Below are 26,544 nucleotides of genomic sequence, written 5' to 3'. Positions count from 1 at the left end.
CAAGAAAACATTTTTGTTATTTATTTTTTACACACTACCCCCACCACAACTGAGGCTGATAGATGGTTACATCCTGATGTTAGCATCATATGTTGAGCACTATAGATCCAATCTATGGGGGAAGCATCACCCCAAGCTGGAGCAAACAAGCACACATTGCAACAAGCGAGTTGCTGTAGCCAATTTAACCATTGTATGGGATCTATTGGGGGAAGCTTACACCCCTAGCAGCAGCAACAACTGATACAACAAGCATGTTGTAAAATCACAGAACTATTGCTAAAACTAGTGTAGTCTGGTCGGGGAAGCATACACCCTACAGCAATAGCTCCGACTAGCGATAACAAACTGATACACAGATGCAGTGCGCAGCTAAGCTATGAATACAGTGTGCTTCCTCATTCATGAACAAGATTTCTGCTCCCGTCCTACTGATTTCATCGGCTGTGGAGGTGAAGATGACTCAGATAACTGAAAGGTTTATTAACCTTTATTCAGGTTCCTTAACTCCCCCGTGTGCCAGACCGGCCTCTTTGGCGACACGGTCGAGAACTTCGCACAGCAGTGACATCACCAACCCTAGAATTTACATAAACCCGCCTACAGGAACACCAACTAACCATTCAGAAATGTCCTGTTGCTTCTACATGTTGTCACTTCTTCTTGAGTCTCCATCATTGTCTGACTCCGGTTTGAACATAAAAGGCTAAAAGTGTTTGAAATGTTCAGTGTGTGTGTGTGGTAAAAGGACACAAACTGTTGAAGCTCCGCCCCCTGTGCCGGGAGCAGCAGCTCATTTGCATTTAAAGGGACAGACACAAAACTGCGTTTTTGCTCATCCTCAAAAAGTGACACTTTAACTGCTATATAAAAATATCTGTGGGGTATTTTGAGCTAAACTTCACACACACACTCTGGGGACATTAGACACTTATTTTACGTCTTGTGAAAATGGCATTATACCACCGCTTTAAAAGAAAGGATTTTACATCCCAAATGAACAAGACAACATAATCACAACGTCAGTCTTCAGTAATATCAGTCCGTAATGCAGAGGAAAGTGTGACTGCTCATTGAACTGCTAATGTTCATCACTTTCCTGCTGGACAATCCTGAACGATGAAGCATCTGTGAATAAAGACCTGGTAAGTTCATCTCCATGTGTTTGTCTATGGAAAACTGTTTTTGCAGCATCATCATTGTCATTGTGTAGATGTGAAACGGGTCTTTAATCTGCTGGTCCACTGCTTTGTGAGTGTGTTTGTCTATAGAACTGCTTCTGCAGCGTCATCATGTTGTAGAGATCAGGGACAAATGCATTAATGAACTTGAACCAACAAGTTAAAGTTATAAAACTTGCACAATATTTTCTCAGAAAAGATCTGCTGGACAAATGGAGCCTCAAGTATCTTTGCATTTCTGCAGTGAGAGACTTTATAAAAATAATTTTACTGAGAAAATGTTGAGTAAATTTCACCATTTCATTCATGCTTGAGAAAAAGGAATGTGACTTGGTGAGAAATGTTCAGAATAAAAGTGACTTTGAAGTACAAATGCATTTTTGGAGATTATCCCCCGACTTTTCACATCCGCTTTATCTCTATGATGTTGGTTAAAAGTGAATATAAATGACAATGCTTTACACTGTCTGCATTTTCAGAGATAAGCCAGATTTTATGAACATTGACTCTTATAAAACAGTTATTTTATTGAGTTAGAAACGCACAGCGCAGCCTGTCTAACCTGAATTATGAACAAATAACTCATAACGGTTCTTTTTAGTATCTGTAAAACTGCATTTTTCCATCTTAAAAATTACGCCATATGCTCTCATTGACAAATGCGGAACAATTAGTTGATGCGTTCATGACCTCAAGGCTAGATTATTGTAATGCTCTACTGGGTGGTTGCCCTGCACGCTTAACAAACAAACTACAGCTAGTTCAAAACGCAGCAGCTCGAGTTCTTACCAGAACCAGGAAGTATGACCATATTAGCCCCGTTCTGTCAACACTGCATTGGCTCCCTATTAAACATCGTATACATTTTAAAATATTGCTGATTACTTACAAAGCACTAAATGGTTTATCTCCGCAGTACTTGAGCGAGCTCTTAACGCATTATAGTCCTTCACGTCTATTGCCATCTCAAAACTCCGGCCAGTTAATAATACCTAGAATATCAGAATCGACTGCTGGCGGTAGATCCTTTTCCTATTTAGCACCAAAACTCTGGAACAGTCTTCCTAACATTGTCCGGGAAGCAGACACACTCTGTCAGTTCAAATCTAGATTAAAAACATATCTCTTTGACCTAGCATACACATAACACATTATAGACTTCTATAACTCAATGTTAGGCTGCATAGATTAGGTCAGCCGGGACCGGGAACACTTCCCATAAATCCTGATGTACTCGTTACATCATAAGAAGAATGGCATCTACGCTAATTTTAGTGTCTCTGTTTATCCCGAGGTTTTCCCGCAGCCTGCCGGATCCAGATCTGAGGAAGGACCTTCGCCTGGACCCGATGACACCGCAGCGCTGAAGTGTCCACTAGCCGGAGGATCCCTTTACCTCTCTACAGATAAAGCGTTGTGGGGAATTTCGGCTCGCGTATCTCCCCCGAAGGGATAAAAAAAAATTTTGTATCAAAGTTTAAGACAAGTAGTTTGTATAGGCTTGGTTTGTAGAGAATTACAAACATGCGCACATATATTCAAACGCACATAACTATAGAGTTAATTCTTGATGCGCACGTGAGCATCAGTGTTTCTCACAGGTTCAGTGTAAAGTCTGTGTAGAGAGAACGTGTCGTCTTAGCGGCCCCTAATTTAATAACTAATGATCCTTTCGACGGAAGTGAATCAATCAAAACTAACTTTAGCTGGGAAATATCTTTATTCAAGAACCGCTATAAAGCCAAAACAATCTGTTACCTTAAATTATACGTTTATCTAGCTTTGAAACAATCTACATTGTTAAAAGCGCTATATAAATGAAGATGACTTGACTTGACTTGACAGAAACCGTAGATAAATCAGCTGAACAGCATTTGGGTCCTGATGTGTAGTACATGAGTGACCCTTCGTGGGGTAGTTTAATGTCCAAGACCAGACAACTTTTTTCATGTTGAATGAACTTTTAGTTGAGCACTTTTAGAACAGTTTAGGTTTTTCTTTCCCATCATATTTACCACTGACACGTTTCAACCACAACATAAAGATAAATAACAAATTACATACAGAGTATTGTGCTATGATAATTCCAAATGTAACATTATGGGGAAAAATGTTGGTTTGCATTTAAACAAACATGAAATATTTCAGTAAAAAAAAAACTTGTACTTTTCTATATCCAATTAAATTCACATTTATTTTTCATTTCATTAGCTTTCTGTGTAAAACTTATGGGTTTCACCTGTATCCAGCATAATTACTAATCTACTATTAATAATCTTAATTATATTAATAATTTTAATCATCATACGTTTTTTTTTATCCATTAATTTGTGTCTTAAGGCCCATGCCCCGAACAAAAACTAAACGACATATTACATCGTTTGTGCCGAGGAGCATTCAATTATTAAATGGATCATCTACGGGTACATAGATATATTTTAAAAGTGTATTATTGAATATTGAATATATATTTATTTATTGATTTTTTTAAGCTGTTGAACATTTTAGATGCGTATTATTGAATATCTATCTATTGATTCCTTAAGTTGTTGAATTGATAATTCTATGTCACTATTTGCTGTGTTATTGTTGTTTTTTATTCTATGTTTGTTGTGTTTATGATTATTGTGGCTCCCATGAGTGTAAAACAAATTCCCCTCGGGGCAATAAAGGTTTCATATAATAATTCACACCAAGGACGATAACTATAAAGATATAGTTCTAAAAATCGTTCTCAATATTACAGAATAGCAGAGTTCACACCACAAGAAACAATATCATTGGAATCACTTTCAGAACGATTTTATGCACATGATGAACAATAAAAACATTGGCAGCCAATCAGAATCCATCGTGCTGTGACGAGCTCGAGCATTTAAAGAGACAGACAAGCTTATAATAATCAGAACAATATCGTCCGCTGGTGTCCATGCAAATATAGTTATATTTATTGTTCTTGGTGTGAACGTCCCTTACACCATTCCATGGTAACACTTATACATTAATAAACTTATAAATCATTAACTGTTAGTTAATTCATAGTTTATTAATAGTATCAACACATTAAGAGACTATAAACAAGTAGTGAGTTCTTCAAACATTACTGTAATTAACACATTTTTTTTTTAATGAGCTCATATATAAAGACTTAGAATGGTTTTTCATCCTTTGTTAACAACTTGTATCTGATGTATTTTAAACCATGTATTAAAGGAGTTGTTAATGTTCATCAAAAAAGTTATTCAAATTCACGGTAAATAAATGCTCATGTGGAATTGATGCAAATTTAAAGCTTAATTAGTGTCTATAGAAACACTTTTCATGGAATAATGAATAATAATGGTAAGATTAAAGCACATAATTATGTCCTCTTTTTATTCCTTTAATTGCATTTGAAATAAATGAAAATTTTGAATCAAAGTATTCTTTGTTTTTCTTATTTATAATTCTTATTACATTATTTGTTGTAAACCCTTTTTATGTAAAGCACGTTGAATTACCATTGTGTGTGAAGTGTGCTATATTAATAAACTCGCCTTGCCTTGACTTTTGTGACTTAATCTAAAGTGTGGAATATTTAGCCCTAATAAAACATGTATTAAGGATATAAGTCAGAAATCAACAGAAAACACAACATTACTTTAAAAGTTGACCATCACTGTACCTTAATAAAAACAAACATAAATGATGCAGAAAACATAACTAATTATTTTTTATTTAACATGGCTTAACAGAAAGAAAGAGCACACAACCAGAATTTATGTAAAATACAACAAACACACACACGCACGCACTCAATTACTGACTCTCTCTCTCTCTCTCTCTCTCTCTCTCTCTCTCTCTCTCTCTCTCTCTCTCTCTCTCTCTCTCTCACACACACACACACACACACACACACACACACACACACACACACACACACACACACACACACACACACACACACACGGCAACTTAACCTGAGTGAGCCGAGGCAACAAGCATGTTACCAACAATACCAGAAAGCCTTAAGCAACAAGTATGTTGGCCTTACCTGGGTGGTGGCATTGGCTCAGTGTTGTCTACAAACCGAAAGGTTGGTGGTTCAATCCCCGGTTCCACCTGACCAAGTGTCGAGGTGTCCATGAGCAAGACACCTAACCCCAGCTGCTCCCGACGAGCTGGATGGTGGCTTGTATGGCTGACACCGCCGTCGGTGTGTGAATGGGTGAATGTGAGGCAATATGTAAAGCGCTTTGGTGGCCATTGGGTCTGTGAAAGCGCTATATAAATGCAGTCCATTTACCATTTACCATTTACCTGGATGACCTAAACGAGTATGTTGCCCTTACCTAGATGAGTATGTTGCCCTTACCTGGATGACCTAAACGAGCATGTTGCCCTTACCTGGATGACCTAAACGAGCATGTTGCCCTTACCTGGATGAGTATGTTGCCCTTAGAAAGAAAGTATGTTGCCCTTACCTGGATGACCTAAACGAGCATGTTGCCCTTACCTGGATGAGTATGTTGCCGTTACCTGGATGACCTAAACGAGTATGTTACCCTTACCTGGATGAGTATGTTACCCTTACCTGGATGAGTATGTTGCCCTTATCTGGATGAGTATGTTGCCCTTACCTGGATGACCTAAACGAGTATGTTACCCTTACCTGGATGAGTATGTTGCCCTTACCTGGATGAGCATGTTGCCCTTACCTGGATGAGTATGTTGCCCTTACCTGGATGAGTATGTTGCCGTTACCTGGATGACCTAAACGAGTATGTTACCCTTACCTGGATGAGTATGTTGCCCTTATCTGGATGAGTATGTTGCCCTTACCTGGATGACCTAAACGAGTATGTTACCCTTACCTGGATGAGTATGTTGCCCTTACCTGGATGAGCATGTTGCCCTTACCTGGATGAGTATGTTGCCGTTACCTGGATGACCTAAACGAGTATGTTACCCTTACCTGGATGAGTATGTTGCCTTTACCTGGATGAGTATGTTGCCCTTACCTGGATGAGTATGTTGCCTTTACCTGGATGAGTATGTTGCCCTTACCTGGATGAGTATGTTGCCTTTACCTGGATGAGTATGTTGCCTTTACCTGGATGAGTATGTTGCCTTTACCTGGATGAGTATGTTGCCGTTACCTGGATGACCTAAACGAGTATGTTACCCTTACCTGGATGAGTATGTTGCCTTTACCTGGATGAGTATGTTGCCCTTACCTGGATGAGTATGTTGCCCTTACCTGGATGATCTAAACGAGTATGTTACCCTTACCTGGATGAGTATGTTGCCCTTATCTGGATGAGTATGTTGCCCTTACCTGGATGACCTAAACGAGTATGTTACCCTTACCTGGATGAGTATGTTGCCCTTACCTGGATGAGTATGTTGCCCTTACCTGGATGATCTAAACGAGTATGTTACCCTTACCTGGATGAGTATGTTGCCCTTACCTGGATGAGTATGTTGCCCTTACCTGGATGAGCATGTTGCCCTTACCTGGATGAGTATGTTGCCGTTACCTGGATGACCTAAACGAGTATGTTACCCTTACCTGGATGAGTATGTTGCCTTTACCTGGATGAGTATGTTGCCCTTACCTGGATGAGTATGTTGCCTTTACCTGGATGAGTATGTTGCCCTTACCTGGATGAGTATGTTGCCTTTACCTGGATGAGTATGTTGCCCTTACCTGGATGAGTATGTTGCCCTTACCTGGATGAGTATGTTGCCCTTACCTGGATGAGTATGTTGCCTTTACCTGGATGAGTATGTTGCCCTTACTTGGATGAGTATGTTGCCCTTACCTGGATGACCTAAACGAGCATGTTGCCCTTACCTGGATGAGTATGTTGCCTTTACCTGGATGAGTATGTTGCCCTTACCTGGATGAGCATGTTGCCCTTACCTGGATGAGTATGTTGCCTTTACCTGGATGAGTATGTTGCCCTTACCTGGATGAGTATGTTGCCCTTACCTGGATGACCTAAACGAGCATGTTGCCCTTACCTGGATGAGTATGTTGCCTTTACCTGGATGAGTATGTTGCCCTTACCTGGATGAGCATGTTGCCCTTACCTGGATGAGTATGTTGCACTTATCTGGATGACCTAAATGAGTATGTTACCCTTACCTGGATGAGTATGTTGCCCTTACCTGGATGAGTATGTTGCCCTTACCTGGATGAGTATGTTGCCCTTACCTGGATGAGTATGTTGCCCTTACCTGGATGACCTAAATGAGTATGTTACCCTTACCTGGATGAGTATGTTGCCCTTACCTGGATGACCTAAACGAGCATGTTGCCCTTACCTGGATGAGTATGTTGCCTTTACCTGGATGAGTATGTTGCCCTTACCTGGATGAGTATGTTGCCCTTACCTGGATGACCTAAATGAGTATGTTGCCCTTACCTGGATGAGTATGTTGCCCTTACCTGGATGACCTAAACGAGTATGTTACCCTTACCTGGATGAGTATGTTGCCCTTACCTGGATGACCTAAACGAGTATGTTACCCTTACCTGGATGAGTATGTTGCCCTTACCTGGATGAGCATGTTGCCCTTACCTGCATGACCTAAACGAGTATGTTACCCTTACCTGGATGAGTATGTTGCCCTTACCTGGATGACCTAAACGAGTATGTTGCCCTTACCTGGATGAGTATGTTGCCCTTACCTGGATGACCTAAACAAGTATGTTACCCTTACCTGGATGAGTATGTTGCCCTTACCTGCATGACCTAAACGAGTATGTTACCCTTACCTGGATGAGTATGCTGCCCTTACCTGGATGAGTATAATTTTGTCCCTGATATTTGTCCCCACACTCTCGAGATCAGCTATGCGAACACAGGGACCTAGTGCTCAGGCACCTCAGCCAGCTGGGCCTTCAGGTTAAATGGGAAAAGAGCAAACTCGTCCCCGTGCAGATGAGTATGTTGCACTTACCTGGATGACCTAAATGAGTATGTTACCCTTACCTGGATGAGTATGTTGCCCTTACCTGGATGAGTATGTTGCCCTTACCTGGATGAGTATGTTGCCCTTACCTGGATGAGTATGTTGCCCTTACCTGGATGACCTAAATGAGTATGTTACCCTTACCTGGATGAGTATGTTGCCCTTACCTGGATGACCTAAACGAGCATGTTGCCCTTACCTGGATGAGTATGTTGCCTTTACCTGGATGAGTATGTTGCCCTTACCTGGATGAGTATGTTGCCCTTACCTGGATGACCTAAATGAGTATGTTGCCCTTACCTGGATGAGTATGTTGCCCTTACCTGGATGACCTAAACGAGTATGTTACCCTTACCTGGATGAGTATGTTGCCCTTACCTGGATGAGTATGTTGCCCTTACCTGGATGACCTAAACGAGTATGTTACCCTTACCTGGATGAGTATGTTGCCCTTACCTGGATGAGCATGTTGCCCTTACCTGCATGACCTAAACGAGTATGTTACCCTTACCTGGATGAGTATGTTGCCCTTACCTGGATGACCTAAACGAGTATGTTGCCCTTACCTGGATGAGTATGTTGCCCTTACCTGGATGACCTAAACAAGTATGTTACCCTTACCTGGATGAGTATGTTGCCCTTACCTGCATGACCTAAACGAGTATGTTACCCTTACCTGGATGAGTATGCTGCCCTTACCTGGATGAGTATAATTTTGTCCCTGATATTTGTCCCCACACTCTCGAGATCAGCTATGCGAACACAGGGACCTAGTGCTCAGGCACCTCAGCCAGCTGGGCCTTCAGGTTAAATGGGAAAAGAGCAAACTCGTCCCCGTGCAGATGAGTATGTTGCACTTACCTGGATGACCTAAATGAGTATGTTACCCTTACCTGGATGAGTATGTTGCCTTACCTGGATGAGTATGTTGCCCTTACCTGGATGAGTATGTTGCCCTTACCTGGATGAGTATGTTGCCCTTACCTGGATGACCTAAATGAGTATGTTACCCTTACCTGGATGAGTATGTTGCCCTTACCTGGATGACCTAAACGAGCATGTTGCCCTTACCTGGATGAGTATGTTGCCTTTACCTGGATGAGTATGTTGCCCTTACCTGGATGAGTATGTTGCCCTTACCTGGATGACCTAAATGAGTATGTTGCCCTTACCTGGATGAGTATGTTGCCCTTACCTGGATGACCTAAACGAGTATGTTACCCTTACCTGGATGAGTATGTTGCCCTTACCTGGATGAGTATGTTGCCCTTACCTGGATGACCTAAACGAGTATGTTACCCTTACCTGGATGAGTATGTTGCCCTTACCTGGATGAGCATGTTGCCCTTACCTGCATGACCTAAACGAGTATGTTACCCTTACCTGGATGAGTATGTTGCCCTTACCTGGATGACCTAAACGAGTATGTTGCCCTTACCTGGATGAGTATGTTGCCCTTACCTGGATGACCTAAACAAGTATGTTACCCTTACCTGGATGAGTATGTTGCCCTTACCTGCATGACCTAAACGAGTATGTTACCCTTACCTGGATGAGTATGCTGCCCTTACCTGGATGAGTATAATTTTGTCCCTGATATTTGTCCCCACACTCTCGAGATCAGCTATGCGAACACAGGGACCTAGTGCTCAGGCACCTCAGCCAGCTGGGCCTTCAGGTTAAATGGGAAAAGAGCAAACTCGTCCCCGTGCAGAGGATCTCTTTTCTCGGTATGGAGTTAGATTCGGTCGCACAGACAGCGCACCTCACAGAGCAGCACGCTCAGTCGGTCCAGAACTGCTTGAACACGTTCAAAGGCAGGACGGTGGTCTCACTGAAATTCTTTCAGAGGCTCCTGGGGCATATGGCAGTGTCATGGCACTCAACAGGTGGCAATCACACTGGTGTGCCGTCAGGCCTTCAGCCCGTGGTCAGACCCCTCATTCCTACGGGCAGGAGTCCCCTTGGAACAGGTGTCCAGGCATGCTGTGGTCTTCACAGATGCCTCTGCCACCGGCTGGGGTGACACGTACAACGGGCATGCAGTGTCAGGGGTGTGGACGGCTCCCCAACTGCATTGGCACATCAACTGCCTTGAATGGCTAGCAGTACATCTCGCTCTGAGCCATTTAAAAAGGCCGCTACAGGGCAGAGACGTGCTGGTCCGTACGGACAACACCGCGACCGTTACGCACATCAACCGACAAGGTGGTCTACACTCCCAACGCATGTCAAAACTCACCCGCCATCTCCTCCTCTGGAGTCGGAAGCATCTGAGGTCGCTTCGAGCCATGTATGTCCCCGGTGTGCTCAACCCTGTGGCCGACGAGCTGTGCTCCCGGGAGAATGGCGACCCCCCATTCTGTTGTGTGTACGCCGTCGCCTTGAAGTGGAACCTGTTCGTCGAGTAGTGCTCTTCTTGCAGAGAAGACCACCGAAGATGTCCGATAGGGTCCGTGCTTTCCTTCTTGCAGCAAGGGCTGGAGCGAAGGCTGTCTCCCTACACCCTCAAAGTACATGCTGCTGCTATTTCAGCCTAACATGACCACATAGATGGCAAAACAGTAGGAAAGCACAACCTGGTCGTCAGGTTCCTTAGCGTTGCGAGACGATTAAATGGAGGACCTGCAGGCATTTTCGGTAGACGAATCGTGCCTATAGTTTGGGCCGGGTGATAACCACGTGGTGTTGAGACCCCGGCCTGGCTATGTGCCCAAGGTTCCTACCACTCCCTTTAGAGATCAGGTAGTGAACCTGCAAGCGCTGCTCCTGGAGGAGGCAGACCCAGCCCTGGCTTTACTCTGTCCCGTTCGCGCTCTGCGTATGGACGTGGACAGAATTCAAAGCGTCAGGACCTCAGACCAGCTCTTTGTCTGTTACGGAGGCCAGCAGAAGGGAAAGGCTGTCTTCAAGCAGAGGATGGCCCACTGGATAGTGGATGCCATCGCCTTGGCTTACCAAGCACAAGGCATGCCCTGCCCGCTCAGGTTGCATGCACACTCCACGAGAGAAGCACTGAGAGGCCCGGCTCTGTCGGCTTGCTGCACCCTACTGTGCACCCTTATTGCTCCAGAGTGAAAAACCTGTAGAGTCCTTCAAACACCCTCGGCCCGGACATGGCAGAGCGTCCGGTGCCAGGCCTTTATTCGCTGAATCCTTGAGAACCGGGTCTAGGCTGGGTCCCATATTTGTATATTTTCACGGCTGCTCCTAACGGAAGCCCGTGTCTTTGCCTTGGGCTAAGTCACCCACTACTCATATGCAGTACAACCCTCGGGTTAGTCCATATGCATATCCCCACTTAACTCCTCGAGAATGTGGCTTCCGCAGCGTTCCCCTCCCTCAGTTCGTGCACGCTTTCCCAGTGTTATCCAATAATCTCACTGTATGGGTTATCACGGAACAACAGTTACAGAAACACTCTGTGTAAGCCCTCTCCTATGGTCCTTCCAGGCAAGAAGGTGTTGAGGCTTACACAGGGCGCTGGAGGGGGTGCAGCATCTGTGGCCCTTTGGTATGGATTCCTATTCGTAAGAGGAACGTCTCGGTTACATATGGTAACCCTCGTTCCCTGAGGGAGGGAACAGAGACGCCACGTCCCATTGCCACATCTGCTGCCACCCGCCGGGGCGGACAGCTTATCGGCTTGGCTTCTCAGCAAAAAACTGAAGTGCAATCGCACCAGCTGCTCATTTATACCTGCGCTGCGAGGCTGAACAGCTGATGCAAATGATTGCACGCCAATGTGTTTTGGCTTGTTTTAGTTTCACTCGAAGTAGATGGGCCTCTCTAGCGAGATTCCTATCCATCGTGTTCGACGTGGCGTCTCCGTTCCCTCCCTCAGGGAACGAGGGTTACCATATATAACCGAGACGTTTTCATACAGAAGTTTATTTTGCTAAATATATCACATTTGTTTAGTTGAAAAGAAGGAAATGGTTCTTCCATAACACTGCACTTTAGTGAATTTAGTGAATTTCCCACACCAGGAGTAATTTATATAGTTCTATTTTATAGTGATTATCTGTTCAAAAAATGTTCTATGTTCTATGCAAAATGGAAAATCAAAAATGTTCTATTAAAGAAAAGATAGAAAATAAATATTTGCATTTGCTGTAAAGTGGTTAGAAAAAAATAAATCGGAATCGGCTAAAATCGGTATCTGCAGGTCCAACTCAATGAAAAATCGGAAATTGTAATCGGTGCATCTCTATTATTTTCTAATAAGAAACGGTCTAAATTTGAAAACCATTTGAAATTGGAGTCAGATTAAGCGCAGAGCAAAAGTATAATTGAAACTAATTTCTAAAAAATTAAGTGAACTTCACAGAATGCTGAAAACACATTACCTTCACCACACCACATTTGGGCCGACGAACATCATCATTGTGACAAATGCATTTTAATAAAGATATTTTTTATTTGTTAGTTTTTCTGGCAGTATAGAAGAGGATGAATGGGTGGAGTATGGAAGAGAAAGAAGTGTTTGCGTGTCAGGAATAAGTATTTTCACATTTATCCTTAATAAATGTTTTATTAGGGCTAACTATTTCTCACACAAACGTCAAGGCAAATTTAGTAATATAGCACAATTCATCCACAATGGTAATTCAAAGTTATTTACATAAAAAGGATTGAAAAAGAATCAAACTAATCACAACAAGTGCATAGGAAATAAGAAGAACAAAGAATAAGACTGATTCAAATTTATTTAAAATGTAATTAAAAGAATAAAAAAAGACAACATAGATGACAGTTAAACCTTACATTTGCATCAATTCCCTTTATACATGAGCATTTATTTACTATGAATTAATAACTTCTTAATGTTTTGATGAATATTAACAATTCTAATACATGGTTTAAAATACATCAGATAGGTGTATTTATCAAGTTGTTAACAAAGGATTAAAAAAAGTGTCATTGTGTTCAAAGTGTTATCAAAGTGTTAGATATCTAAGTCGTCTTTACATATGAGCTAATTAAAAAATGTATTGTTAATCACAGTGACAATGAACGAATAACTCACTATTGGTATATAGACTGTTAATGCTTCACCGATACTTTTAATAATAAATGAATTAACTGATGTGTTACCATGGAAGAGTGTGTGACACAAAGTAATGGATAAAAAAACGTATGATGATCAAAAAGATGAATACAAAATTAATTAATAAAGATTAATAGAATGATTTAATGCAGATTATTAACAGTAGATTATTAATTATGCTGGATACAGGTGAAGCCCAAAGTTTTACACAAAGCAAATAAAAAACAAGCTTTTTATGATTCATGCATCAAACATTTTAGTAGAATTCGATTGCACATCTATAAGGACAACTAATATACTATACAACGTAGCGGCAGATCTGTCGTAAGTTATTTTTAACTGCATTTTGTCCGTTTTTTATTGCTATAATGAATAGTTTTGTATTTTATACTTTGTACGTACTGTAATTAAAGCAATGCTTGCAGCAGATATATAAATAATTGCTTAAGAAGTCAGAGTTAAGGCATTTTCTTGAAGCACTTCAGGGACTTCAGTCGGAGGGTTCGGCTTATTGGTAATCTTCAAATCCTTGCAGAACAACACCGGTTCTGATCCGAAACCCAGCTGGTACTGCCACAGATACAGACGCTCATTAGCCTTCAGATCAAATGTTATTTGCTCTTCCACCGTAGTCTCTTCATTCCAGTTTTCCTTCTCAGCGTTCACACTTGAACCTCCGTATTCTGTCGATAAGGAGAACTGATACTGTGAAATTAACCCTGCGAGTTCTCCAGATGAGATCGTGGCTGACGCTGATATATTCCAGTTGTGTGTCATCTCGGACATCTTCTCCTTATTGTAGCCAATCTTTTTAGTCACTTTCTTTAGAAATGACACTGGTGTGGGACTGTCATTACTAACAGTTTTAATGTTCACCCACTTGCCGAATGCTGGGCCGTTGGTTATGGACAGCCCGCCTGGCAGGAAGTTCAGGACATCGGGGTGAATGGAATAGACAGCAGTGCACTCGTCTTTGTTGAAGTTGGTACCTTTGTAGTACTGAACTCCCCACTTCGAGGCTGGCTTGAGGAAGTAGTAGTGATCTGGCAGACCCCAGTAATAGAGACCATCTTTGCAATTGGGATGCAGGGTAAATTCATCAGAATCGGAGTCTTTACTCAGGTCTGTTGTTTTTCTGTAAGTGCCCTTGTCCTGGAAGATGATGTAAAACCAGCCAAAGCCTGACAGATAATGGTCTCCACCCCGACAGTTGGGATGAAGGGTGAAGACTGCAGAATCATTGTCTTCTGTCAGGTCAGTGACTCTGCGGTAGTCGTCACCCTTAATGATGTAAAACTGGTCATTTTTGTCAGCAAAGTAATGGTCTCCATGTCGGCAGGCGGGGTGCAGAGCATAAATACTGAGGTCTGACCCTTTGTTGAAATTACTTGCCTTCATATAGCAGTCAAGATCAGAGCGGATTATATAGTAGTAGTAGCTTGCTCCACAGAAATCAACAGCTTTTATTTTGCGCTTGGGAATAATGCCTGCCATTTTGCCTTAACCTGCAACACAGGATAACAAATCGATAAATAAATGTTCAGATCGAATGGTGTGCTGTTAACCGTGAATATTTTATAGATGGTTTTGAGCTATTTTTCCCCACACTCTTTAAAATAGTCAAGGTCACATGTGAAGATGCACTCCTGTAAACAGTGTAAATATAGTGTAGTACAGCAGTATGTATGAATAGTTATGATTTGCTGTTTTCTTTAGCACTTATGGAGGCATGTGGGTAGCAATATTATATTTGAAATGTTATTTGCAAAATGACAATGCAATTTGTAAAATGCTAATGCATTTTTGTATTTCATGGTAATGCAACATAAAATGCCACAACAACAATCCAACAAACACACAAAAAAAATACATTCCATGACAAGAAGAACAGGAGTAGGATGACGAAAAAAAAATCTTATAAACTCCTACCCCATTCTTATATTAAGAAAGTTACAAATTAGATGGCCTCACCGACATGAAAAAAATAACAACGCCAAAAAATAACAAAATAGCCCAGACCAGATGTAATCTACTTTAAATTTTAACAATTTTCTTTTATTTATTTATTTTAATTTAATTTTTTATTATTAATTCTGCTTACACAACACTAAACAAACAAAAACAACAATGATGCAATGATGACAACGACGAGACCATCATTGTTGTTATAGTTTTAACAATTTTCACATTCATCTTTGTACAAATTAAGTATCTTCTGTTTATACTTATATTTAAATTGAAGAATATTTGAACATTTTAGATAATTTTCCAGAAAATTCCATCTTTTCACACCAGAAACTGAAACACACATTTGCGATCACGGCAGGTTACGCAGTACTCGTTCCCTCATCTAGAGAGAACCGATGTTACATTAGGTAACTGAGTACGTTCTCTTACGAGAGGTTCTCTCGTACTGCGCAACTTACGCAACAGGAACCCCTTGTCAACGCCGTGCGCGCCAATCGTGCGCGGGGAACGCCCCGGGGGACACAGAGAAGTGGGAAAAAGGCAGCCAACAGAGTGGGCTCGCACATGTACACAAGAACACCGAAGGGGATATATAAAGAGCGGCACCGCCGGTCTATACTGGATTTTATCGATCCTTATAGTGCAGCTCAACCAGGGGAGTCGAATCGAGACTTTAGACTGAAAGAAGTCTAGCCTGCAGGGCGGGAACTTCCAGGTTATAAACCTAACAAATGTAGAGCCTGCCGCCGTACAAATGTCATGAATAGAAATCCCGCTGGACCAAGCCCACGAGGAGGCCATGCCGCTGGTGGAGTGAGCCCTGACGCCCAGAGGACACTGCAGGTCTTTAGACGCGTAAGCTGCAGCAATAGCGTCCACTATCCATCTGGACAGACTGTTTCGAGGCGGCGAGACCTTTGGTGCGCCCACAAAACGAAACAAAAAGCTGTTCCGAGCGCCTGAAGGCGGCGGAGCGCGTGATGTAAATTCTCAGCGCTCTGACAGGGCAAAGGAGGTTAGCGTGGACCTCGCTGCCGGATGTCGGCAAAGCTGAGAGTGAAATGATCTGCGCTCTGAAAGGGGTGCCGATCGCCTTGGGGACATAACCATGTCTCGGTTTGCCGCGGGGGATTCATCCTTCTGGCTCCTCTTAGGAAGCGGATGACGAGCTCGTTCCTTCCTATTGCCTGGCCGGGCGTCGACTCCGTGAACGCTGCGATGGCCGCAACATATACTTTGAGCGTGGAGGGGGACCTGCCCCTGTCCAACAGCTCTTGAAGGAAGCAAAGCACCCATGAAACCCCACAAGCTTGTGGTTCTAAGCCTTTGTCAGTGCACCATTTAGTAAACACAGACCATTTGGCCGCATAAAGCCGCCTGGTAGAGGGGGCTCTAGACTGCGTGATCGTGTTCACGACCCTGGCCAAAGAGCAACGGGTACCCGTTGATTATCCATGCATGCAGAGACCAGCGCTCTGGATGAGGATGCCAAATCGAATCGCCGGCTTGAGAGAGAGGAGATCTCACCTCACTGGGATCGACCATGGGGCTGAGTCTGACAGCCGCACCAACTCCGGGAAACACGTCTGGTTCTCCCATCGGGGGGCTATGAGGAGCACGGAGTGACGCGTTTCCCTGATTCTCTTGATGACCTGTGGTAACAGTGAGACCGGAGGGAATGCGTACAACGGGCAGCTGGGCCACGCTTGGGCCAGGGCGTCCTCGTTCTCGGTCAAGGAAAAAAATAACCTTGAGCAGTGGGCGTTGTCTTTCGACGCAAAGAGGTCGACTTTCGCTCTGCCGAAAAGGCGCCACAGTAACTGGACTGTCTGCGGGTGCAGGGACCATTCCCCCGGGGGACCGTTGTCCCTGGACAGTTTGTCCGGGCCATCGTTCAGGCGTCCTGGCACATGCGCGGCTCTGAGCAAGCAACTCTGGATCTGGCGGTTCACGTAGGACACCACAGACATGTTGTCCGTGCGAACCAGTACGTGGTGGCGCCGCAGAGATGGGAGGAAGTATTTCAAAGTGTTCTCGACCGCTATCATCTCCAGACAGTTTATGTGAAGGCACTTCTCCGAGTCTGACCAGAGGCCGAAGACCGGTTTGCCCTCGAAAAGACCGCCCCAACCCAGGTTGGAGGTGTCCGTCGAGATGACTTTTCGATACGAGACAACTCCCATTGTCACTCCCCGCTGATACCAGTCGGCCGCTATCCAGGGCTGCAGAGCTGAAACGCAGCTCTGAGTCACTCTGATTCGGCCCAGGCTCGGTGAGGCACACAAGCATTCAGCCAGCGCTGCAGAGGGCGCATAAGCAGTAGACCCAGCCGGAGCACTGCTGCGGCTGAAGCCATAAAGCCCAGCATTCTCTGAAACGTTTTCAGGGGGACAACACTGCCTTTCTGGAAAGACGCGGCCAGACGCTGAACAAGCGGGCCGTCATAGCCACCGAGTCGAGCTCTATTCCCAGAAAAGAGGTCGACTGACGGGGCAGCAGTGAGCTCTTGGTCAAGTTGACCGTGAGACCCAAGCTTTCCAGATGACTGAGTAGCACTGCTCTGTGAGACATGAGTTCTGCCTCTGATTGTGCTAAAATCACCCAATCATCCAAATAGTTCAGACTTCGCATACCTTGACTTCTCAGGGGAGCGAGGGCCGCGTCCATGCACTTCGTAAATGTACGGGGTGCTAACGCCAGGCCGGATGGTAGGACGGTGTACTGATATACCTGACCGTCGAAGGCGAATCTCAAGAATGGCCTGCGACGGGGTATGATCTGGATCTGAAAGTATGCATCTTTCAGATCGAGAGAAATAAACCAGTCCCTCGGGCGAATTTGCGCGAGGATTTGTCTGGTTGTGAGCATTTTGAACGGTCTCCTCATGAGAGCTTTGTTCAAATATCTCAGATCTAGGAAAGGTCTGAGAGCTCCGTCCTTCTTTGGTACGAGGAAGTAACGGCTGTAAAAGGGCGGTGGTCTCTGGGTGTTTTTTCTTACGCGGGAGAGAGGCGGAGCGACAACTTCGGCGCCGAACACGACAAGTCGAGCCCGCAGGGTCAACATTAGCAGTTCACACGTGAGTCGTGGCGGCGAACACACGGAGAAGGATATAAAAAGGATACTTGTCGCCGGATAGCATAGCAGGCACGGATGGCTGAAGGCGGCCGGCTTCCTCAGACGCTTTCCTAGGCTCGCTGGTCGCTTGATTCAACGGCGGCGGCTTCTCTCGGAGTCCAGCGATGCGTAGAGCTCGCTGAAGAGATGAAAAATCAGCTGCAGCCCCTGAGCCCTTCCTTTTATACGCTAAGCCACCCCCATTCTGGCGGGCTATGATGCGTGAGGGCGCGAAACGTACTCAGTGGTAGGCTGCTGCAGTTGCCGCGAGGCAGCCAATGGGCACGCTAGACAGCCCGCTCTAGGTCTGCCTGCTGCTACACTGCGTTGACAATATATACAAAATTTTGGATACATTTTTGGCTTCATATCTCGAGCAAAGATGACTTTACCCGTTGCGTAATGCAATTACGCAGTACGAGAGAACCTCTCGTAAGAGAACAGGCAGTGTTTTACTTTATGAACAACTAATAAAGTTGGTAAAGCAACCAAGTCCTTCAATTTGAGTAGTCCTGACAGAAACAGTCCTGTAGTATGTTCTCTTGGATCAACTCCATTAATTATTCTTATAGATTTTTTATTATTTTTATAGAAATTATAATTTTTTTTGCTAAAATAAATAAGGGCATTAAATTAGTGAAATAAGAATTACCCCATATCTCCAAACAATACATCAAATATGGCAAAATAAAGGAACAATATAGGATTCTCATTGCCTTATAATTTAACACAAACTTTACTTTACTCAAAATGGCAATGTTTTTACAAATTTTATTTCTTACATAAGCTATGTGTGACTTCCATTTAAATTTTTCATCAATGAGTACTCCTAAAAACCTAAATTCTGACACTCCCTCAATAGTTATTCCATTTAAAGTCAAACGAACATTACCAGGGCATTTTTGATTTGTAAACAACATACATTTTGTTTTACTTAAGTTTAACGACAGTTTATTTTTTATTAAACCATTTCTGAAGTAGGACCAATTCTTGTTCAATAGTAATATTTAAATTGACATTTTCCATAGCATAAGCAATGAGCAAAATTATAATTCAAATTCAATAATATAATTTACATTTGCCATTTCCGACACTGCTTTTAACATATAATTTAAATAATTTATATAATCTGAAATACATACAACCATACTGATAGAGCAAGCAATAATCTCGGATAGTTTGTCTAAGATTATTTCCGTGAGTAAAGTAAGCTGCTGTAAAGCTTGGTTTAAAAATGACGTCAATGCGGGCATATCGCGTGGCAGTGTGCACGGCATTACTTTCCGCGCTGCTCCGCATCCGAAGATGCACGACTTCGAGCCGAATCTGGCCTACGTCTCACCGCACCGGCACAGCACCGGCACCCACCCAGTTTAGTTGCATTTACAAAATGAGCCTACAATAGCAGACATACGCCCTGGTCCATGTCCAAGGCGTATAAAAAAATAAAGGTCCATGTTTTATAAAAAAAAGTTCACGAAACTAAATCAAAATATTTATTGAAATTAGAAAATATGTAAAATATCGTTAATTTAGTTGTATAGACTACATTATCATATTAATTTATTTTATTCTAATGTCACACTTAGCCTAAAGGTGTACTGCTGTACACGATTCTTTTGCAGTGTGTTTTTGGTGAAGTGTAGCCTACTAAAATAACATTCACGTGCACCACTCCTTACCGCTGATTCCTGATGGTTTAGAAGATGACGCTTTCAAAGAATACTACAACGGCGAGCGCGTCAAGTATAAATGCCTCGTCGTAGCAGTAGTTTATTTTGAACATGTAAAAAAAATAAAAAAAATAAATATAGCTGCAAGCAGCGATTACGGGCCCAAGCCGGTGGCACCGCCACCCTGGTGCCTTTAGTTACACTAAAGGCACCGGGCTGGCGCTGCCACCGGCTTGGGCCCTCCATCGCTGCTTGCAGCTATATTTATTTATATATATATATATATATATATATATAAAAAGCCGCCACCCCGTTGCCTTTCGGGTTCCTGTGCATGACGGGCAATAACGTAACCCCGCTTTGACTGTCGAGAAGAAGTCTGCTTTAGAGCTTGTATCAGTGTGAGTCTTTCTGCTCCCCTCCAAACACACACAGAAAAGGGGGGGGACTCACATTAGTTACATCCATGTGATCGCTCTCTTACAACAAACACGCTACTGAAGTTTCATCAAGATCAATAAATGTATGAAGACGTTATAACAGATCGTGTTTCTCTTTACTCGTCATAATTTCGTTTCCTCGCCACGGCCAAACTGTTCGAGATATCAAAAATCCGTCAGCAATTTAGTATCCTCAATGTCTTGTCGTCAGGCTGACCGAGTTTGGTTGCGATTGGATGAATTTTCTAGAAAGAGTGTTTCAAATTCCAGGGGCATGCGTTTTCATACCACCCACAATAGCCGACTTCCTGTTGGGCTGGCGTAAAACTTAGAGCACGAAAGTTGTTCGGCCCGATGAGATCTATATGTGTACCGAGTTTCATATTATTACATGCAAACGTGTTTGATATATGGACATGTTTTTGAATCCCATTCCAGGGGGCGCTGCCGAGCCCCCCTGCCACGCCCGGGTACCAGCTTCAGTCGGGCCCTGATGGCCGCGGGTTCTGACATTTGTGCAAAGTTTCAAGAGTTTTTGAGCACGTTAAGGGCCCCAAAAGTGCCCGAGAAGTCCCACACAGCAGAGAAAGGGTTAAAATAAAGCCCCCCTTCTCTCTCACACAAACAGACACTGAGAGAGACTGGCAAAATTCCCATCAAATCACATTCAAACCAAAATATCTGACTTCCTGTTGGTCGGAGCTAATGACTGTCAATTAGAAAGTTGTCCGGATCGGGGAGATAAATATAGATACCGATTTTTGTTACTGTAGGTAAAACTAATACCCCATTTTTGACTAAAGGTGGCGCTACTGAGCCCCTTACCACGCCCGTTTCTGAAACTGTGCACAAGTGTACTAGGCAATAAATGTAAAGTGTCTGTCGAGTTTCATGCAATTTGAAGTATGCTAAGAGTCTCAAAAACTTTAAAAAAGAATATTAAAGTTTGATGCGTTGCCATGGCGACAGTATTAAAGATATCAATGATCCTTTCACAGGTCTACATCTGCCGTGTGTTTACATTATACAGATGAAGTTTGAAGCAAATCGGTAAAAATAAGAGGGTGATTTCAAAGCATTTTGAAAGTGACACACTTCCTGCTGCCAGTTGGTGGCGCTATAACTTTGACTCACAATAGTCACATCCATGTGATCGGCCTCTTACAGCGAACACACTGCTGAAGTTTCATCAAGATCAGTTAATGTATGAGGATGTTATAACACACTTCCTGTTTCCAATATTCGCCATAAATTTGTTTCCTCGCCACGGCCAAACCGTTCGAGATATCAAAAATCCCCTCGCAATTTAGCATCCTCCATGTCTTGACTTCATGCACACCGAGTTTCGTGGTCATCGGATGAATTCTCTGGGAGAAGTGTTTCAAATGCCAGAACATGCGTTTCCATACAGCCCATAATAGCTGACTTCCTGTTGGACTGGCGTAAAACTTAGAGCACGAAAGTTGTTCGGCCCGATGAGATCTATATGTGTACCGAGTTTCATATTATTACATGCAAGCGTGTTTGATATATGGACATGTTTTTGAATCCCATTCCAGGGGGCGCTGGCGAGCCCCCCTGCCACGCCCGGGTACCAGCTTCAGTGCGGCCCTAATGGCCGCGGGTTCTGACATTTGTGCAAAGTTTCAAGAGTTTTTGAGCACGTTAAGGCCCCCAAAAGTGCCCAAAAGGTAGTAAAATAATAATAATAATAATAAAGAAGAAGAATAAGAATAATAATCCTTAGAAAAACAATAGGGCCTTCGCCTTTTCAAGGCTTGGGCCCTAAATATAGGCCTATATATCTAGACATGCACAATTAAAATTAAAATAACAGCTACATAAGGTCATAGGCTACTTCTCACAATCTTCCAAAATTATTGTAAGTAATTCAAATGAGAAATTCCCATGTTCAAAAAGGAGTAGGAAGAAGTTCATAACAAACTTTTCAGGTCCTACCCGTCCGAAAAGTTTGTTAAGAACTTCTTGTGCGCACGCACGCAGGCGAAGACAGAGGAAGTGTAAACAAGACTTCACTGGCGGTTCATATCAAGTCATTTCTGTAGCCTAATACATTTTAATTTTAATTTTACAACTTATAAAACGTTAAAGTAGGCCTATATGTTTAAATTATTTGTCAAAAGTAGTGTTGGAAATGGCAAAAATAAATTATATTATTGAATTTGAATGATCATTTTGCATCTTTGAACTTGAACTTGAAGAAATATAAGTGCTGTGTGGACTGCTGTGCCTGTTAATGTGTGCATTTCAACGAAAGCTCATTCGTTTGTCTTTTCTACAATACTTTTATTTTGTATTCAATATCGTTCAATATTAGGAATCCTCACCAGAAATTATTTTTCATCTGTACATTAAGTATGTCTGCCCTCCATACATATTTTTAGCTGTCCTGTCGACTCCTTACAAAGTTACACAACAAATACATATCTTTTTTTAAAAATATGGTAACAAAATGGCATGTAATATTATATTGTACATTGCTATAAAATAAAATATTCTTAAATCATGTAAAAATGGTCTATGCCCACGAGCACATGAACACAAATACAGGTCTTCAAATGAGCTCCGAATTCTCTTTATTAGAAACATACTCACCTAGACGTGTGTATCAGCGCTGGATCTGACGGGACGCTTCAGTCTGAGAGAGATAACTTATATCTGACTGCTGTCTTAAATACAACTCCAAAGAGGCAAAACACACCCACAAGCCTCAAGGCATAATCAAAAAACACAACATGTTTAACTTTGAAAACTTCAGACACTTTGCTGATGCCTCTTGTCTTTAAGGGACTCAGTGGGTTTGCTCCACCACCACTGGGCCAGTTTATAAAACAGAAAGATAAGGTCAATAGAGTAACCAGAGCAACCACCAGAGAGGACTGCATAGTTCAATATAGACAAAGTAGGATTGGAAACACAGCCTTTTTTGTCAGAGCAACCATTTGTGGAATAGCCTGCCAAATGAGTTAAGGGAGTGTAATAATCTCTCCTCTTTTAAAAAACAGCTTAAAAACTCCTTAAGTGTCACCGGTCCACCGGTGGGCCCAAATTCATTACATATTTAAAATAGTAATATCCTATACTAAACCTAAACTAATATTGACAAACTATATATCATTTGAAAGCTTACAATCTCTAGTTTTCATATTTGGTGACTGATTTTCAAAATAAATTACAGAGCTGTAATTTATCAATTTGCAACAATAATAGTTTCATACTCCTAACTGTACGTTCACACCGCCGCCGGCGAGAGCGGCAAAATTCGCTCTCGCCGCCCTGCCATCGACGCCGTGAGATTCGGGGACTCTCTGGCGCTCTGACGTAGATTTTAGAATGTGTGATTTTTTAAAAACTTTATTTAAAGGAGCCGCAAAGCAAATAAGAACTGAACATAAATCAGTATCATATTTTGTGCATACTGGCCACACGTAGGGTAAAAGTTAACCTATTAAAATCTTTTAAATGTGAAAGTAACAAAACACCATCAATTTCAGACACCTTTTACATTCGTCGTTCTTTTTATTAATATCCCTGTATGTAAACAGGGACACGTCGTACAATAACGGGAAACCCGCAACAGAAATAATGAACTTTTCCTCCATTTTGCTTAGGAACTAATGTGGTCGGAACCAAAGTTTACAGGATTGTGTTCTCTGGTATCCTCTCAGGCGGAGCACTTCTACATTCCGATTGGTTGCCGCTGGTTGCCGCCGAACCGCGTCATAGCTTATTACCATAAAGTTGACTTGATTTCAACTCTTCTCGCCGCTCTCGCCGTCCAAGACGCGCCGCGCCGCTCTCGCCGGAGCTCGCCGCCGGCTCTCATTGAAAATGAATGGCTTCCGGCCACTTTGACGCTCTCGCCGCCTGCGGTGTGAACGCACAGTAAGGTGTTCAGTCCTTTATTTTGAAATAGTGATGAACATGAAAAATCATGAAAAAATGATAAAAACCTCAGTTTGTTTTCATGCCAAGAGTTCAAAAGATAGCATTTGTTCAATTATTTTAGAAAAAGAGGTCTGAAAATGTTTTAGAAATAAAGAAAAACCATATATGGAAATGGAGGCGCCCTTATATGGGCAGTAATGTCCACTAGTGGAGAAGTGTGGTACTGCGCCCAAACTAAATCTCACTGAACGCTCATTTTTTGAGATATCAACCTAAAATTTAAAACACAACTTGTTCAAATTTTTGGCTTTGATTTTTGTGCAGTTTTAGAGTCACCAGGGTTTTGAAAAAATATATTTTATAAAATATGAATAATTAAATTTTTAAATTTTATATTTTCATAAACTCAAACTTCTATAACTTTTTTTCTGTTACACTTTCTTAATTTATTTCACTTCTACAAAAATCTGCCAAATTTCTTCTTTGGAAGAAGACCAATCTTACATCCATATTCCAAAGCATTCTTGAATTACAAACATTTAAGTTCGGAATGTGCATTTATATGTATTTTCAAAAAAAGGGGGGTGACACTTAAAGGGTTAAATCTTTGCTTAGGGACAATTACAATTGTAACTATACACTAAATACTTAAGTCCATGAACATATATTTATTTTAATTTTTTATACTGTATTTACTTTATACTGTAATTAAGTTGAGGTTATAGGTGAGGTGAGCAATATATTGTCTGTTTGAGGGTATGCTCATATTGTTTTAAAATTTCTGCTGTATTTATTACATTTATAGAGTATTTTTATTGACCTTTGTATTTTAGGGTGCCTGTTAAGACCTGGCTAGGGACAACAGATGGAAACTAGCACTTGTAGCTAACTCTGGCTTGTTTACAGCAAGTAACTTGTCTGTTGATCAATGAGCATTGTCCTGATAAAATAAATAAATAAATAAAGGCAGAACGGTGCACTACACAACTTATTACAACTCAGGAGTTTCCGTACAGGTGTCAGTGCACCTACTTGAGAACACAGATTATTACTACGTTATGGCTGTTGTGGTGTATTGGAATGTGTAGGCTTTTTGTAATAGCCTGATTCATGTGTTGCATTCATTGGTTCCCAAACACAAGACAGTATTTATGTCATGTGATGCTCACGTGGCGATGTAACGTATGTATTTGTAAACATGAGTATGAGTAAAGCGTGATTGATGGCATTTGTTGGTTGTCTGCTGTTGTGGCAAATAAAAGTATATCACTGAATAAAAGACAAACATTTGATTAGGTGTATTTTCTTGCAAGAGAAGTCATATAACCAGCAGTCATACAGTCACACAGAGTGGCTGCGGAGTGTGACAGTGAGGTGAGGGCATCCTTCCTCTTTTATAGTCTTAACTCTGAGAATGTTATCTCTAGACCAACGATGGTATCTTCAACCATATGTGGAACATTTTTAGACTTGTTGATCATATTTTATCCTTGAGTGGAGGCCCTCTTGTCACGTACAACACTCTTTACCATTACATTACAATCCCAAATTAGAATAAGGACTGTGTGTGCTCTTGTACTGTCACATGATGGTCACACACATCTTTAAGATAAAATTTCTTCCACAATTCCCCCCTTTTTATCATTAATTTATAAGTATGTAATAATACAACAAATTTAAATTACTTCATCACATTTGTACTCTGCTACAGAGTCCTCTCAAGCCCATGAGTCCGCTTCACAGTCCTCTCAAGCCTATAAGCCTACTACAGAGTCCTCTCAAGCCTATAAGCCTACTACAGAGTCCTCTCAAGCCTATAAGCCTACTACAGAGTCATCTCAAGCCTATAAGCCTACTACAGAGTCATCTCAAGCCTATAAGCCTACTACAGAGTCCTCTCAAGCCTATAAGCCTACTACAGAGTCCTCTCAAGCCTATAAGCCTACTACAGAGTCATCTCAAGCCTATAAGCCTACTACAGAGTCATCTCAAGCCTATAAGCCTACTACAGAGTCCTCTCAAGCCTATAAGCCTACTACAGAGTCCTCTCAAGCCTATAAGCCTACTACAGAGTCATCTTTGAATGTAAATTGCCTATTCATGACCAGGGACGGATCTAGAAAATTATTTATAGAGTGGCTTGATGAGTGACAAGATCAAAGCAAGCATTAATGCAAAGTTCTTGTGGATGTATGGCCTGACATAGACATTGAATATGTAAAACTGTTGCATTCCCGCCAAGTAAT

The 26,544-nt window shown here is 42.2% G+C and overlaps 2 protein-coding genes across 2 annotated transcripts in view; both read right to left on the bottom strand.

Annotated features, from left to right (window-relative positions):
* LOC307008334 (uncharacterized protein) overlaps nt 1-10,390 on the bottom strand; it is a gene marked incomplete at its 5' end in the record, with an annotated part of 19,849 nt that extends 9,459 nt beyond the window's left edge. Inside the window, one exon of the mRNA XM_079631076.1 lies at nt 10,384-10,390. Within this exon, the coding sequence (XP_079487202.1) occupies nt 10,384-10,390 (7 nt within the window). The remainder of the gene's footprint in view (nt 1-10,383) is intronic.
* Nucleotides 10,391-12,545: 2,155 nt separating this feature from the next.
* On the bottom strand, nt 12,546-23,257 carry LOC307008753 (uncharacterized protein). Its single transcript, XM_079631870.1, has 2 exons — nt 23,006-23,257; nt 12,546-14,696 (listed from the first exon to the last, which is right to left on the bottom strand). The coding sequence occupies exon 2, from the start codon at nt 14,683-14,685 to the stop codon at nt 13,636-13,638; it is 1,050 nt and encodes a 349-aa protein (XP_079487996.1). The 5' UTR covers nt 14,686-14,696; nt 23,006-23,257; the 3' UTR covers nt 12,546-13,635.
* Nucleotides 23,258-26,544: the final 3,287 nt, after the last annotated feature.

This window comes from Phoxinus phoxinus, assembly GCF_949152265.1.
Source record: "Phoxinus phoxinus genome assembly, chromosome: 12".
Lineage (NCBI taxonomy): Eukaryota > Metazoa > Chordata > Actinopteri > Cypriniformes > Leuciscidae > Phoxinus > Phoxinus phoxinus.
This window is presented reverse-complemented; position numbering and strand designations above follow the sequence as displayed.